General features: G+C 34.4%; 1 protein-coding gene across 2 annotated transcripts; it reads right to left on the bottom strand.

Moving 5' to 3' along the window:
- Positions 1-7,073: 7,073 nt before the first annotated feature.
- Positions 7,074-16,100, bottom strand: LOC143468716 (surfeit locus protein 4-like). 2 transcript variants are annotated; one of them, XM_076966068.1, is made up of 7 exons: positions 15,890-16,099; positions 15,636-15,757; positions 14,794-14,890; positions 13,952-14,040; positions 13,674-13,860; positions 7,822-7,995; positions 7,074-7,706 (listed from the first exon to the last, which is right to left on the bottom strand). In XM_076966068.1, exons 1-7 carry the CDS (start codon positions 15,938-15,940, stop codon positions 7,620-7,622), a joined length of 807 nt encoding a protein of 268 aa, XP_076822183.1. In that variant the 5' UTR covers positions 15,941-16,099; the 3' UTR covers positions 7,074-7,619. The 2 variants fall into 2 exon arrangements, with proteins under 2 accessions (XP_076822183.1, XP_076822182.1); XM_076966067.1 differs by lacking the exons at positions 7,074-7,706; positions 7,822-7,995 and adding an exon at positions 8,317-9,608 and having other exon boundaries at positions 15,890-16,100.
- Between the last annotated feature and the right edge of the window lie 1,866 nt (positions 16,101-17,966).

The following is a 17,966-nucleotide window of genomic DNA, read 5'->3' as shown; positions in this document are numbered from 1 at the left end:
TGAATATAGAACAATGAACATTAGGCAATGACTTATTGAGAGCACGATGCACTGTTACGCTACTGGCACCCAGTGAAAGACGAGGCTAGGTCTGTAATGGAAAATGGGTATATATATGGCACCTCTGAACTTGAGTGGTTGACCCACTTCACTACAATAAGTACTTGTTGAAATGTTTATTGCGGGTGATAATATATGAGTCTCATGAGGTCGTTGTCTGCTTTTCTCACCCACAGATTTAATTGTTCACCTTGACGGCTTATTGTCTGATGACTAGCTTCAATTAGCAGTGATCAATATTATAATGATTTGTTTTCCACTGCTATATTATATGACCAATGTCCTTGTCACCTTGTGAAGATAAAGCTGTCTATCTTAACACTGAACTTATTCAAATAAAATTCAACAATGGTTACATAGTAATGACAACTGTATATACTGATAATATTGAAGTTTCTTTGAACAATTACATTTAGACAAAACATTGGCACAGCAACAGAATAAAGACGTCCAGGTTACAGTGTTGATCTAAGTAGAATGAATGCATTGAACAGCTGTGCATTACTCGCGCAAGATAGGCAGGCGCGGTATTTATGTCACAACTTAAAACGGAAAACAGAAAGTTATTCATTGAAAGTTATTCATATTCATCATTGACGTAATGTTTCGTAAAGCAGACGTCTGAAAATAAGAGTTCTATATTCTATTCGATTTGTATACTATAATATCGCTTAATTATCACAGGCCTAAATCTACTCCTGTTATAAGCTACGGCTAAGTTACCAAATAAAACTAAGCAGCGGTTACCTTCTCCTTCAATATAATATAATAATCTACTAACACAGTTCAAAATGTTATTTACAGGTTTAAGTCGTACACAGACTTTCCTCAGTCCGAGGATGAAGGTTAAATTATTATACTAAGTCATAACAACGTACATCGTAAGCATAGGATAGATTGTAAATAGATTGACTGCTTAGGTTGTAGCAAAACTGAAGACTGCCACTAGCCCTATTTCGACGGAAAAATAGTGCGTTTGAAGCTATTGTGCACAGTTTCTTGTTTCCAACCTAACTTAAATGTTATAACAGCTGGATATAGTAACCTAAACTAAATCTACCTTCTAACTTAAATTTAACTCCAATAAAACCTTAAATAGCTAAAATCAACTTTTGCATACCCATTCTCCAAACCTAACCGCCTATCCTTAACACCAGGCTGCGTCACTTAGCCTATACATAAAGTACCATCAGCGAAACAGCCTAGCCCCTTCGAAAACTGAAAGGAATGATGAACGTATGTTTTTGAGAAACATTCTTTGACCTTTAACCCAAAGTAAAGTTCTATTTTTAGAACCGAAAAATTGCTTTTTTGTTTTACTGCACTTAATAAAGAATACTGTGTTTCCGCAAACAAATGCAATCGAAATTGTACGGTGCATTTTACGCAGCATATTTTCATGGGTGGCTTTCAATATTGCTAACGTCTTACTTTTGCCTAAAGCAAACCAAAAAAGATTAAACCAATGGAACGGAAACTCAATTGTGATGTCATTTTTGTCATGTATGAATGGCAAACTCATCTTCAGTTTGCAGCTTTCTTTGGTTGCAAAATAATTCTCTGCGGTCTGTCACTCCGACTCCGTAAGTGACTAAGTGCTGCCAATCTTGAATGAGATTGCTTAAACGTTGCTGTCCACGTTTAGATGTATGCGAATGAATTTGCAACGTTCATTGTTGGTAAAATTGTTCCGTTGTTAGTCTTTATGATGTGGCGGTTGGCGTCCTGCCACTAACAGACAGAGGTGGGCAATCGGTACTTTCAAAGTCCCGTCGGTACCGGTACTTGGCGAAAAATGTACCGACGGTTCCGGTATTCGATACTATTTTTAAAAAGTAGTTTGGTTCTTTATCGGTACTCGGTACCGGTACTTTTTGTGTAAAAGATGCTGCTGCAAATGCAATGTTTGCCGTGCCCTCGGTAAAGTCAAAACATATGTGACGTTAATCGCTTGAAATTTTACTTGATAACTCTAGATTAAAAAATATCAACAGATGCTAAAATTGGTATTAACCCTTAACTACTCGCTCTGGTGTACTACGTATACCATTCATACCAGTTTTGCTCCCCTGTCTGCTTGCGAAATAATTTGGGCAGCTAGCGCCATTTATCCTCGGATCAACTCCATACGCAGACTTTGACACATTGGCTTCGTTTTAGAAAGCACGTGGCGGCTTAGACCTGCAGTTCGAACTGTTATTTTGGTCTGTTTTCTTGTGGGTATACTCTGTTTCTTGTATAGGAATGTCTTACCATAAAATGGCTCAATCGAATAGGGTTCTTGATCTGAATGCTATTGTTACTATATTGATGCAATGCAATGACTGCAATGACTTCTTTGCAATGATTTTGTCTGCAAAGAACATTCAAAAACGGATGTTAAGTGTGAGACCTGTGCACATGCTAGTGATGAAATTTGATTTGGTTTGTTTTTGAATGTAGTTTCGTTTCATTTCAATTTCTTTGTCAATGTCAATAAAATGCTTCACAAAATAAATGTTATCTTATAACACGGTGTTTAAAGTACACCGCGCGAGTAGTTATGACTATAAGACAGACGCGAGTAGTTAAGGGTTAAGGATTAATTAACATGTATTTTTGAAAACATATTTGGTAAAATTTTGAACCTATCACGTGATAAATACCGAGACCGACGGAAATTGTTTGAAAAAAGTAATTCGGTACAGAGATTCGGTACTTTTTCAAAAGTACCGACGGTACCGGTACTGAAAAAGGACTTCGGTGCAGTAATTTGGTACTATAGTACCGCAGTACTGCCCACCTATGCTAACAGAGCACAAAGCCAATTACGATATCACAAAAATGAAACGCCGCACGTCGCGCTGCAGACAGAAATAGAAAACTCAAACAATCGAATTTAGCCCTGAACGAATTTTTGCTGCTAAATACCATTTTACCAGTGAAACATTTTTCTCGTCCATCCATGGCAATATTATACGCGTTGTACAATACACGCACTGACGCGAGTAATTTTTATTGCTTAATCATATTTAGTAGCTAAGGGATCGAAGTACTGCAGTGTTCATTGAAAAGAACACGCCTTCGCAATGCGAAGTTTGCATTTCTTATTTTTAAATTAGAGTAAGATAATTTGGTCGTCACATACGTACTTCGAGCCCAAATTGGTTACCTAGACAAATCAATCAGAAACCACACAATGAACTGCCTCACTTTTTTGGACGCGGGTAATAATATCATCAACTGGTTAATATCATATCTACAACAAGATCAAAACAGCCTGATGTATATCATCAACTGAAAAGATATAACTACGCCAGTATAACATCAGCAGAGTAATATATTACACTGATTATTACCAAATCCTTTGCAACAACTTCATCACTTCATTTCATTTCATTATGACGTTTAACTTATGACGTTTCGTCACTTCTAACTATTGATAAATCGCCTTATTCAAATAGAATACTCCGGCAGCAACAGAAAACACTTTTTTTTTTATTCTTCTTCAGTCGCCCAACAACTCAAATTTTGGTAATCACGTTTTTTTATGCACTCGTTTTTTTTACTGTCTCTCCATCCACTCTCCCAGATTCGCAACCAAACCATCCGCTTTTTTTTAGCATAAATCCTTTTTTCGTTCGTTGTTCTCTTCAAACGTTGCATCAGCCTGGCCAAGTTTGACCTCTGACGTATTTGTTTTTCAATTTCCAACCAGTTCAATCAAGGTCATCATATTATCATTTCTGATGCAGATGTTTTTCTGCACGTATGCTATGACGTGACACAGAGTCACGTGGTTTGGTTGTCACATCATCACTTGCAACAATTTCATCGCCTGAATAATATCCTACTTCATACTTTGTCTTAATAAGATCATATTTCGCCTGAATAATATCATATTTCGACTGAACAAGGTCATATTTAGCCTGAACAAGATCATATTTTGCCTGAACAAGATCTTATTTCGCTTGAACAAGATTATATTTCCCCTGAATAATATCGTATTTCGCCTGAACAAGGTAATATTCTGAATACAGTAGTGTCATATTTTGCCTGAATATTAGCGTATTTTGTAATCTGTATTTTGTAATTTTTAATTTAATTTAATCCGTATTTTGTAATTTAACCTGTAATCACTCATCATGGAACTGTGTCGGCAGCTGGTGCCATGCTTGATGACCTTGAATGCTTGATTCATCATCACCAAGAAGCAGTGTCGGCAATTTCTTTTTTTTCAATGTTGTCAATTCGTAAATTTCTTTATTCTTTTTAATATCGCTTTAAACAGCATTTTTAATAACTTATTGCAATAGTTTACGTAATGTTTAGTTTTATGAGATTAAAGTCAATTTTTTTTTAATTGAAAAAGTACAATTTTATGTTTAAAAAATGGATTGCTTCCACAAACAATACAGTATGTGCGCTTTTCTGCGGCAATTATTTTCGCTTTTTGTCGTAAATAAACTTGGCAACCTGGCCATGAGGTCCACAGTCCACATTAGCTAAATTTATTCAATGAAGTCTGACTTTGACTTTGAATACGCAATAAAAAGAGATTTCTTGGAAGATTACGTAGTCATTAAATTTGTAACAATATTAGCGTGGTGGGGAAATTTAGAGTAAAAGAAAAGATAAACGCATCTTTTAAAATGTTATTTGGTTATAACCAATTACCAAGTAGGCTTAATGCCAACCGCTTAAGCCTGGGACCCCAAGTATAGCCATTGGTGATATATGTGGTTCGTCAGCCGGACCGGAAAGTACGGCAGGTTTTGTCGAAGAATCGTGTGTTCATAAACGCAAAATTTCGCATGCACTAAGGCTCTAGTTTACAAACGACAAACATTGTGTCGCAGCTATGCGCACGAGATTCCTCAACTTGCTCGCTGATTAATTATTTATCTTCACGCCGTTTTATAATAAACAAACAAAGAAAAACAGGATATTTGAATGCCAATTTATAACAAGCAAATAAAGAATTGAAGCTTTGGTGTATGTCATCAGGCCAACCGCCAAGGTTGTGTATTTGCACGCACGATTTCTCGTCGAAAACTGCCGCACTTTCTAGTCTGGGGCATTGGATTGTGAAGATTTCACTCAAGTGAGTTATATGAATTCTTTTATGCGATAAAAAATTGAAAATATGTTACCTATAATTCTTATTTTGCACTCATAGGTCCCAAACTTTTCAAATATATAGTTCAAGCTTATAAAGTGTAACAGAACGACAGCAAATTCTACTGTGGTTGAAGGCCAAAGAAAGAATTCTCAAGTGTATGTGCTCGATGGTTTCAGATATGTTAAAAACTACTATCGCAGAGGAAAAAGTTATTTTAATTGTTCTGGAAAGAACAGTTCTGGATTGTTAAAGTTTCTAAAAAAGCGATCAGATGAAGTCCAACAACCAACACTGGATTGTTTGATCAGTTTAGCAGACGTGTGACTTCGTACAGAGCCAGAAAAATTGGTCGTTAATTGTATGAAGGAAATCAGCCCGATTTTGTTTTTAAATTTTTTATATAGACGCAAAACAAATACTATAGACACGGATACTTTTGCATAGTTCCTGTAAAAACAAATCAGTTCATTTGCCATTTCGTATTTCGTGTAATCATGGTATGGTCATATATGCAGTTAAGCAACATTTTTTCAATTTTTTCTGTACATTTTTACAAAGGAATTGGTAATTATTTTTGTATTCATTCCAAATGCAGTGTTCTGATTGCTTTGCATATTCATGGAATGTGCATTTTTGATGTTCGTGTGAAGTCATTTCCTGTATTTTATGCTTAATTTTCTTGGTAGTTTCAAATACCTCAGGATTTCTTTTTTGTTCGCCGTTTCATTTAATTTTTCAATAAAATATCGAAGTATAAAAATCTTTGTCAATTTACGAAGAAAAGTAATTCTCTGCAATATAAACGCCTAAAGCAGCAGGCATGATCCTAAATAGGCTACACTGCGTCTTGCAACAATGTGCACGTGAGGTACTGGCCACACAATTGCGTTTTGATGTATGCATTTTGCTGCTGCAGAACATGTGTGATACGTGACGCCAGGTTGTCGTGGGTTTTGCGATCGCTGACGCAAACGTGTGTGCATACCGCTTAAGGAGGCGTCAAATACCAAAAAATTCCATAAAATCTTTCTTTGTTTTATTATACAGTAAATTTACTAAAAGACTGTTTGCTCGAAAAATCTTCCATGGGGCTCTCTGAAATTTTGCATGTCAATTTAGTATGCTCATGAACTACCATTCCATAATATGCCATCAAAAAAACATGATTCAAACTTTTTTAACAGAGGCCCAAAATAAACACTAGAATGTTTGGCCTAAAAACTCAATTTTAGCTACTTTCATGCTAATTTTTAGCATAATTCTGCACGCGACCTGGGACATTGAAGCACGCCAACTGCTAGAGTAATTCCCAGGCTAAAAAACAACACCAACCATGCTGCCTTCTGATTTGTCTAAGCATATTTTAAAGCCCTACGTAGGACATCCAACAAATTCATAGAGATCTTAGTTTTAAGTCTTTGACGGTTCCTTAAAATAACCTTATTCAGGTTATGTTTAGGCAAGAATCTAACTTAAATCTTCCTTCCGATCTAAATTTGCGTGACCTACTGTACTTACGGTCAAATAGCTTTTCTAAAGCTTAAGTCGTGCAGAGTTAAATTGCTTGGAAAAAAAAGTGATACATCACAAGGTTTTGCAATTTCTACGATACTTTAAAACAAAATGTATGCTAGCTTCACAAACATCAAGCAAACCAACTGAGTAATAGATGAGTTGGTACACAAACAGTGCTGCACAAATTTAATAGTTAATTTTTAATAAATTTAATAATTCAGAAAATTTAATTTGTTTTCATCTGAAGCAAATGTTAAAAAATCGATCTTAAACCAAAATAATCGAGTTGCCCGCAACATTGACAATTATATAGTCTGATGAAGGGTAAAAGTTGGTAATACTAATAGCAAATAAGTCAAAGTATGTAGCTTCTAAAAAGGCCATTCAATTATGACAATTAACATGTAAATTGATTTATTTCAAACTTTGTTTGATGAAATGCAGTGTTTTATAGCTAGTAAAGTGCTGCAAAGTGAATAAAGCAGCAAGTGTATTGCAAAAAAGAATCACAAATAAGCTCAAATTCTCGTCAAAGTATATCGATTATTATTGCAATGATTAGATCTAAGCAAGTTTACTTAAATGTCAATGCATAAACCAACTTGAAGAGCTTAGTTCATGTGTAACATATAGGTAAGGTGGTTAACGTAATTGGCAAAGCAAATACGAGTATTTCAGAAACACGACAATGTACAGCACGATTAGATTTCCTTTTGCTCAAAAAATAGTTCTTGCTTCTACTAAATTGGTAAAAAAATGTTGTTTGCTTCTAGCTTTAATATACTTCGCTATAAGATAATAGATTCTTTAAATTCAATTGGCAGTTTTTGCAAATACCCCAAACTGGGAAGAGGAATTTTAAAAACAAGTCAAAAGTCACTTTAATGCAGTCTTTGGGCCAAACTTCTGTCATGGACATACAACCAGCAACACCTATTACAAATTACATTGTCTTCTTGTACTCATCATAACTGAGGTCTCCTGGTCCTTTTTCAATCATTAGGAGTAGACCACCAATTACAGACATTACCTGCAGAAAATGAAAATGGTATAAACTACACACACAAAAGACACTTAGGTGCAAAAAAACCAAGATACTATGTGCAATTGAGTGGTGGAGAAATCCGCAGCTTTGTTTTTGGTACCTGGAAGAAGTCATATTTTAAAAAGTCATTCATGATGCTGGAATAGGCCCAGAAATTGTTGACGCTGAAGTTAAGTATCAGCAATCCAATTACTAGGAACATTGCACATAGACGAGCTCTGAATCCAATTGCTATGCAAACTATACAAGCCAATCCAATAAGGTTCATGATAATCTGTAATCAAAAAATATTTTTGGTTAAAGTTTTGCAAAGATCTGACAACCAGTAATAAAAGAAGTGATGCAGAAAAATATAAAAAACAAAACAAATTCGGAAAGAACGCAAACAAAAAATAAGTTAATTCCAGTTTTGTGGAAAGTCTCCAATCTCTTTCCAACTGAACAAAAGCTCAAAGCAATCAAATGGCAGTGCAAAATGCTAGTTATTCCTGAAGCTAACATTTTCTTGCCCCAGCTGATGAACGTTACATGAAGAGTGAAACTCATCCAGACTGCATGGTTAGACTCTTGAAAAACTCACTTTAAAACTCGTCCACACTGTTTAGTCAATGGTTTATTTTGCTTATAGCTAATAGAAGGTCAACTTGGCTAATATTGCAGCAGCACTATTTGCTTGAAACCACACCATATGCTTATATACACCCAAAGCACCTTAGTATATCAGATAATTTTACCACTATTACAACAAATACTTACAGCAAAGTAAAACAAAACTCTGACACTTGCCATTTTACAATGCCTGGTACAATATAAGCATTATAACATATTGTAACTGTTCTACAACAACAAATATGGGGAAGCGCTAAAATATTACACATGCTTTCACATGAAACATTAATAGTTACCACAGAATTCCTATATATGTATTTTGAAGCTAGTAAACTTGATTTTAATAATAAAATTTTAGTTTTGGGCAAAAAAGTAACGAAATGAAACAGAATAAAATAACGGTAACATTCAACAACCGATTGAAAAACACACATAAATTTTCTTTACAAACAATGTACTTTAAAAAAAAATCTTTCCAACAGGTCAGCAAATTATAAACTAGACAAGAAAAACATTATGATTGCTCTGTCTGCAGCCGAAACATCATTAACTTAAGGACTGTATAAACGCCACTAATCATAAAAAATAACCGTTGTGCTAGTGTCACACAGCACAAGACCAGTATTTGAACACTACATATGCAGTGCAAGTATATTAATAGTTATAATACTTTGACAGGTAGGACGTACATGATAAGCTCAAATAGTACACAATGCTGGGTTACTGTCCAGTACACATATGTGGCTTCGGCAATGGCATTGCTTCACATAGCTAATCATAAGAATATGGACTGTTTTAAGCAATTTTTAAACACTATAAAAAATCGTTAAATGGCACTTCTTGTATCAAAATTATACAATTGTAGCAAAATTTAGGGCACATTTAGGAATTTTAATTATGTGGAAATGCAGAGGACAGTAATTTGTGAAATACAAACAATTTAAAATTCCACTATCTAAATGTATGTTAATAAAAGAAAGTCATGAATTATGGGCATTCTGAAATATCTTTTCAGTATAGTTTCTTCCTCTCATCCACACTAACACCACCAGGTCCCAAAGCAACAACCATGAGCAAGCCACCAATAACCGACATAGTTTGGAAGAAATCATATTTGAGGAAATCATGCATTGCGCGTGTTGTTGCGTATCTCCAGAACTGATTTTGATAGAGGTTCAGAACAAATAGCCAAAGGACAAGAACCATCGCACATAATTTTGTTTTGTGTCCGATGGAGACAAGAACCATCAAAGCAGAACCAATTATATTCTGAATAATCTGAAATTACAAACAAACATAGCAATTATTTTATCAACAAAATCACAGCACTATCAAAGCAATTGTTTGAATTACAGTAGAGCTTGCCTATAACGGCAATGTGCTTATATTGGTATTGTTTTTGTTTCCCATATTCTCATCGTTTACGAACATTTGTGTATATACAAAAGATGGATACCTTTCAATTCATAATCACTTTTGTGGCTAAACAATTAAAGTTGCACATTTTATTTATCAAAATTTACTGTAAAACTGGTTGCAAGCGTTGTCATCACTACAGTTATCTTAGTGCAGTACACAAGCAAAATGAATCTTTAAAATGGACAAGTCAAGCAAGCTAAGAAACCTTTTATATATTTCTAAAACATATGGCATGAATTTACTTGCAAGGCCAGCAGCACTTAACGACTTGCTTGGATACTTATTAGCAGTCTTGCAGTTTAACATTTAATTAAATCAAAAATTTTGATAGTTTTTTTGTATGTTGATTGTGTAATCAGACCTTTAACAGCAGTTTGTGTATATCAGCACCATTGCTAATAACCCTGAAGGTGCCAATATACCGGTAGGCAAATTCTACTGCACATGCACAAGAGAAACCAACACCAATGTCAGCAATTTTGCAAACAAATGCCTGCATAAAATTACAGCACATATGACACTACCATAAATAAATTGTCTACAAACTATGCTGATAACTTAAAAATATAAATATTTCTGTTATGTAAACAGATAAACAAATTGTTCCATCTGTAAGGTCTACGGCGAGTAGGCCTATTATTCCAACAATTAGTTGCAACATATAGTTGCATATACAGTAACCTCCCATTAAGACGAACCAGTTTAACGCTGCATTTTAGATCAGTGATTGTCACAAATGTGGATTTAAGATTATCAGCGCTTTATTAGTTGTGAGGATCATCACATATTAAAATGATAATAACAAAGGTTGCAAAACCACCTTTGCTTGACATGATTTAAGCAACAAATGTGTAGTTAAGTATGCACTCTACTACAGAATCTTTGTTATCTGTAGCCCGATTCTGTTTACACGACCAAATACAGCAATAAAACAAAACTTGCTTTTTCAAGAGATTTAATTTCACTACGAAATACAACAGTTTAAACAATCTTTTTTAAAATTGCGCTGGTCACTCGGATTTGAGTATTTAACCGGGAGATTACTGTACTTAGAAGTTTTAACACTTCAAGAAACCCTTGCAGTTTATACAATTATTTCACTACAACAAATAAGCCGCACTCACCTTTTTGTATTATACAACATCATACACAGAACTTCTACTCGATGAGTGCACAACATGACAGCAACTACATTTTCATGTGCTATGCAGACAATTTGTACTAGATTATAGACACACCTCAACAGCTACAATGAACCTACTACTTGTTGATCACCAATCTAATTCTACTGGCTTCCATGAAGGTCAGACTTGCTTGATCATGTAATTAGACACTTAACACAAATATCACTTAATACTCAACTTGTATGTTGATTTAAACGGAATGGGTACGAAAAAAGTCACTAGAGCTTTCTTCAATAAAACTGCAAGGGTTCTTGATTGAATGAAGACTGGCATTCTACACTATGCACACTACATGCTATAAAGTGCAAATTATAGATTGTATGCAAAGGCAAGAGCAACAAAAAGCTTATTTTAAAAGAAAAATGTTATGCTTTTAAATCAGACTTTTTGTCTTGAACATTAGCATTTCAAAAACCATTTGATAAAAAGAATAGCCTAAAAAACAGTTAGTTGTTTCTAAGAATTACTTGGATAAAAATTAGTTTCCACCTACTAAAAATTACATCCATAGTGCTGAAACATTCACTATAAGTCTAACTCTTCTTAGAGAAAACAAGTATATATATATGACTGATGCGTAATTGAGTGTCTTAATATTTCGTTCAACTATAATTGAACAACGACATACCATACTGGTAGCGAATACGGATGGGAATAGATAGATTCTGAATAGATTGGCCGAATATCGCCTTTATGAAAGATTCGGGCGAACACGAATACAATATCACTTATAAATTTACTGAATTTCGTAAAAAATGATGATCTAGTTTCCCGATAAAGCTAAACTAGAGTCAGCAGTACTTACAATGAAGGTCGTTTTGCTAACGATTTTGCTTTTTCGATCGTTTTTTAAACACTATTTTTCGAAAGAAAGCAATTTGTTTATCGATTACGTCATTTTAGAAGCAAGACTTGACAACATTTGGAGGAAATTTTATTGTTTGGTTCCAACACGAATAGATTCGGGATTCGTTTGTGGCAACCTTCATAATATTCGGATAATCCGAATAATCTTCCTCGCGGCACATCCCTAGTAGCGAAGGAATACTGTGGTGAAGGATTCAATACTTTACTACAATGTAGCATGCAGTAGATGTGTAACTGTTTCTTTTTCGTTGTCGCTTAAATATTTTTAATGTCACAAAAATATTTACCAATATAATCTGCTTTGTAAATCCACCTTGGACCCGAATGACTTTATAATTAATAAGCAGTGATGGTCAGTAACGAAGTAGTTTTACTTGAGCAGTCTACTTAAATAATTTCCTTCCACTTTGGCTACTTACTAAGTAGCTTTGTTCATTTATTTCTGGTTTTACTTAAGCAGTTTTTAGTCCAAAGTAATGTATAAGCTTGGGTAGGTTAATGCTTGAAGTAGAAAGTATTCAGTGTTTTAGTTCAAAGATAATTTTCAGTAATTTTCGTTTGCAATCACGTCTGCACAAAGCATTTATATACCGTATACAACTTGACGTTCATGTATTTCACCTTACAACTCTCTGACAAACGACAAAATTAAGTCTGAAACTATTTATCTTTATAAAATTATGCATTTCCTTGCAGTTGCATCGCTTTAAGCAAGCTCATGATAATTTGTGCTTTCACGACCTCATATTTTAGATCAAAAATTCGATGATTAGTTTAAAATGCGCTGCTTTCTACTTCATACTTGAGTACTTTTGAACAGTGTTAAAAATTAAAAATCGTTGTATACATCTTTGGTAAGGCTGTCAACAGTACAATTAAAAAGTTGAATAGTCCACTGTTTCTCAATTCTTCGGTCAAGATGGTTGTTAAAAATTAATGTTCATAATACTGTGATGAGTAAGTCTTTAAAGTTGTGACCTAACATGTTGAAATGTTCATCTGAACTTATCAGGGTCGAATTCTAGTAGGGTCTCGGTGCCATGGCAAATAAATTTTGAATTGGGAATCCAACATTGAGCTGAATAGATACTTAAATAGACAAACTGGTAGACTAGATACAGACTTAGATAGACTGGTCTTCACTGCACAATGGGGTTGCCCATGAGACTGATGTCTGGACAATGCCATTGTTTTAGACTTAATCTGTGCCAGACTATGTTGTGCGCACAGTATAAAGAGATTGCATTAAGAGATGTACTTGCAGGAAATGACTCTGGAAACTGTGACCAGACCATCAAGGAGAAAATAAAATTAGAGATTTTATGAAATTTTAGACCTATAAAAACTGCATGGTTGATTAAAAACAGTTAAGGGTATTCACTGGTTTATGGTTATGCTCATGATAAATATCGCTTCTGTGACCAGTGAGTCATATCTGTTGATGCAAGAGTTTCCTATAACTAAAAATTGCTGATGAGAATTGTAAGTGGAGTTTTAAAGCTGAGTCTAGATTAATTAACTCAGGGCTTATTTTATTGTCTGTAGATTCATTAAGAGAATTCTACCGCAATAACTATAATTGCTACCGACTGGGGTTGGATGAGAAAGTTGTTCCATCAGGACACATAATGCGTAACCTGAAGAAAATGGTGGAAATTCTGGAGAATCTGTGAAACTTTTCTTGCAGTAAGAAAAAAGACTTTTTCATGCCAGAGCAAAAATATACCTATTTGTAGAAAACAATGACATATTTGCACACAAACAATGAAAATACCATAATATTGAGTACACTAACAAATGGCTCATTGTTTTGATTTTATGAATACTGTCAATTTGTTACGTATCATACATAGTCACTGAAAGAAATACTTACATCAATAGGGTTAAGGGTGAAGTGCAGTAGAGTCATGAACATAAGAACTAACAAAACACGGCCACTGAGTTGCATGTAGGATTTTGGTGTGTTGCGATCCAGTGTCGGAACACCAGCAAACAATGACTTTGCCTCAGATTTACTTTCTGCCAGAAGCAACAAAACTGCACCCACAAGGGCCATGTTTCTATACAAATTCAAAACAGTGGTTAACTATGTGTTATGTGTGTAATTGTATAAAACTTAAAGACTTGTTTGGTCGCAAGTAAATTAATTACCTTGCAAGAAATTTAATGTCCCATAAAATGCTGTATGCAACTGTTTGCAATCCAATAATAAAGAAGAGCACACCACACATTATTGGAACCTGGGAAGAAGGATGGTATATGATACATAATTTATCTATTGGAGATTTTGTATATCTCGTCTCTTTCTATTTTATGTTAATTTATAAAAGCAAAATGGTTATATGATAATTATTCTGACTAGAGTGTAATTTTAATAAGTGTTATATTAAGGAGGCGTATGCCTAAGAAAATAAGATTTCTCTGGTTTTGTTAGATTCTTACATAGGGCTTTAAAAACCGGTTTAAACCATTCAGAGGGTAGCATGGTTGGTGTTGTTTTTAGCCAGGGAAATCCCCTACCAGTTGGCATGTTTTAAAGTTCCAGGTTGCATGGGAAGCTTGGATACAAAAAAGCATGAAAAAGTAGGATATATGTGTTTTTAAGCCCAATAATCCATTTTTAACTTTGGGCCTATGTAACGAGACGCAAAGATATGTCATTTGAGAAATTCTAATATGAGGTAGTATCAGGCAAGCCTAGTTCACATTGAAAATTTCAAAAATCTCCATGGAGCAGTTTTAGAGTAATTGCATTGTCGGTCACTTTACTACACAAAGAAATTGACCCTTTTTTCGAAACACCTGGGCTCGACTAGAAATGTGAAATTTAAAAAGTTCTGGAAACAACACAACCACGGCCATGCAAATTATAATTAGCTGTCAGTAGTACGACTCAAATTATAAAAGGATTCACAGTACAGTAACTTGCTTGACGATATTGAATTATTTAAACTACATTTTCGAAATTGTTACAATGGTTAAATGTTCAATACCTGTTTGCGTAACAAAATTCCTGTACATGCTCCAATTTGTCCAACCATGTTTAATAGCACAAATATAGATGCTAAAAATTGTCCACAGCTCCATGTACTAGAAAAAACAGCATTGCTTCATAAATCATTTTAGTACTTTTTCCATTACAATTATTGTTATGCTTTCTTTTTCTTTTCATTTTGTCTTTGCAACAGTGATTTACAAATCATGCTAAATATTAAGAACTTTGTTATACTATAAACTGAATTTTTTAAGGTATTCTAAAGATACCAGTACTAATCACACTGTTTTTTTTGTTTTCAATGTCATTAGAGTTCAAAAAATTTTTCGACTGAAATTGAACATTTTTTGGCACTTAAGCATCTTTGATGTAATAAAAATGGAAAATCTTTAAGATATCACTAATGAATAAACCAACTATGAAAGACAGCTCATGCTAAGATCTGTTAAGAAAATTGCGTAGAAAGTTTTTGACCGCTGTTCATATATTTTTTGCTAATGTATTTGGTAATTGTATAGTTAAATCTTTTTCTGGTACCCAGCAAACATCAAAGCACAAACAGAAAAGCATTTTTGATAACTAATTACACATATCGTTTTTATTGCATATATCTATATATACTATGGAAAACATTAAATATTTAAAACATTTCTGTGTGGGCAAATCAGCTATCTGAAAAGGAAATATACACAGAAAATGAATACAAATAGCCTGACTTACACATGTATCATATATACTTAGCAGCGACCTGTTCCAAAGTAACATAAAACTGCCAAACAAAAAAAGTATACCAACAACATCATTTTATGCAATATATGAATTATATATAATACTAAATACCTAGCTATGTAATCTCGTTGTTCTCCCCACTGCATCCACATTCTTACGCCATCTTCAATGAATGTTGATATTAGGCAGAATCGACCTAAATGAGGAAGTACATACTTGGTGTGTCGAAGCACCTGCAAAAATATATGAACACTGAAATAAATGACAGTAAATAACTCCAATACATTGTGTTTTTGTTTGGTATCAAGATTTAACTAGTATTTTATTCCCTAAAAAGGTTGTTGAAACTGCAGGAATGTACTTACATTGTCTGCAACATCTTCTGCTTTGCTCATAAGATTATTTTGTGATGTCATTGTAACTGAGACTGCTGACTGTTCAATTAAGTATTTAATTAACCAAGTTTTCAGAATGCCACTTTAATTTCTTGTAACAACTTAAGGTAGTGTTGGAAAAAACTGCTCTTTTTGTGACACAATCACACACAACACACCTGGACAATAATGAGAGCATTTTTAAATATATTTTAGAGTATAAGCATAAATGTTTCCTACAGTGAAAAATATAAATACCAACTTTGAAACACAGTGTAATGTGCACATATGTACAGCTTCTGAGTGTGTTTTGATAGGATTGGGATCATTGACATTGAAGTTATAATTTGGCGTATAAGTTCTAAGTTTGACATCTTAGATCTTTTAATGTATTGAATGCCTCATGGATTTTTGATATGGTATCAACAACCAGCTAGTGCTGTAATGAGTCAAACTTGAACCATTCAATCAAAGCAACTCAAGTCGAGTTGGTTATTAAACTGATCAAGTTCAATCAAGTCATTTCTTGCATAACTATGGAATTGCTGTAAATGTACAATGATGAAAGTTTTAAGTACACCATAGAAATCCGTCTACAACATCCACTGGAGTAAAATTAAGTAAGTGGTGTGCTTTCATAGCATCAGAAGCAATTAAAAGTTCTGATTTTGCTAAAATAAGTAAACACCATGTTAATGTAGGTAGTCTACATGAGATGATAAAAAAATATGCCGAGCCGACTTATTTCTTGAAAACAAAAGATTTGAGTAATTTTGAAATTTCTTTTACTTAAGTCAGGTTAGCTCAAACATGTGACTTTTCACATTTCATTTCAACAAATGCTCTTCAATGTTGACCATATAGACTACTACTGCACCCAGGACATAACTTGTTCATAACACTGGTAACTTTTAACTGCTTAAATCAGTGGTTGTAAGAACTTTTATAACTTACAACTATGGATATGTATTTTAGAATATCGAGTCCTTAATAACCGAATCCAATTCGGTACTTAGTTTTGAAATCGATATTACTCAGGTACTAATTTAATTACTGATAAAACTACAACATTTAGCCCTTATTACACTCGAAGAATGCCGGCCTTCCTAGTTAATGACAGCAATGCCAAAATGTAGCTGAGGTAGGCACGCTATAATGTCGTACGGCAACGTCAAATGTGTGGAGACGCAGGGCGAGCGAAGTCAAACCGCATTACAAAAGCATATAAGATAGCCTATAAAATAGTTTAGGAAATTCTGTTACAGAACAACAATTTAGCACGTAACAGAGGGCAAGTCATAAATTCATCATCCTTTATACAATTTATCTTATTTTTAGCAAGTTTTCGTAGAAAGGTAGCTTACATTATCTTAAAACAATGACAACCGAGATCCAGACAAATAACAAACATAAATACCATTAGCAACATCTGGAAGATCACAAACCGGGAAATCCCTTTTACACCCACAATGCATCTCTTCGCCACGTACAGAAATTGCCAGCACTAGGTGGTTTCAAGTTAAGCACGCTGTATGAAGTTCAATTTAACACCACAAACAAAATAGCAGCGTTGTAACGAAGCCAGTCTTTTTTTGGCTGGGGTCAAATGTATCTAAAGTGTGACTTGATTCAAATCAAACGGATTAATTCGTAGCGTGAAGCACTCTTATGACGTTCGCTACCCTGTCCGCCAGGTAGCGCCAATACACAACGCTATTTGCCGAAAAACTTTTTTTGTTTAGTTTTTTTTTCTTTATTCACTGTTTGTATTTTGTCAATTGTCAGTCGTCTTTAAGACAAGGGGGCACATAGACGCACTTTTGACACGTCTTTTTGCGTCAAGTTATGCCTGTGCTACGGCACATGCTATTTGCATCAAGTTAGAACAGCTCAACAACAGATATATAATGTTATGTCTTCCGTTGCTTTATACCAGTGTGGCGGTTGGCGTCCTGCCACTCTAACCCCCATAATCACATACGCCACACCCTGATCCCTAGATAACGTCAGGGCACTTCATGCACTGTCACGCTTCACTTAACGAAGAATATGTTTAGGTTTGCATTTG

Source organism: Clavelina lepadiformis, chromosome 8 (genome assembly GCF_947623445.1).
Source record: "Clavelina lepadiformis chromosome 8, kaClaLepa1.1, whole genome shotgun sequence".
In the NCBI taxonomy this organism is placed as follows: Eukaryota; Metazoa; Chordata; class Ascidiacea; order Aplousobranchia; family Clavelinidae; genus Clavelina; species Clavelina lepadiformis.
This window is presented reverse-complemented; position numbering and strand designations above follow the sequence as displayed.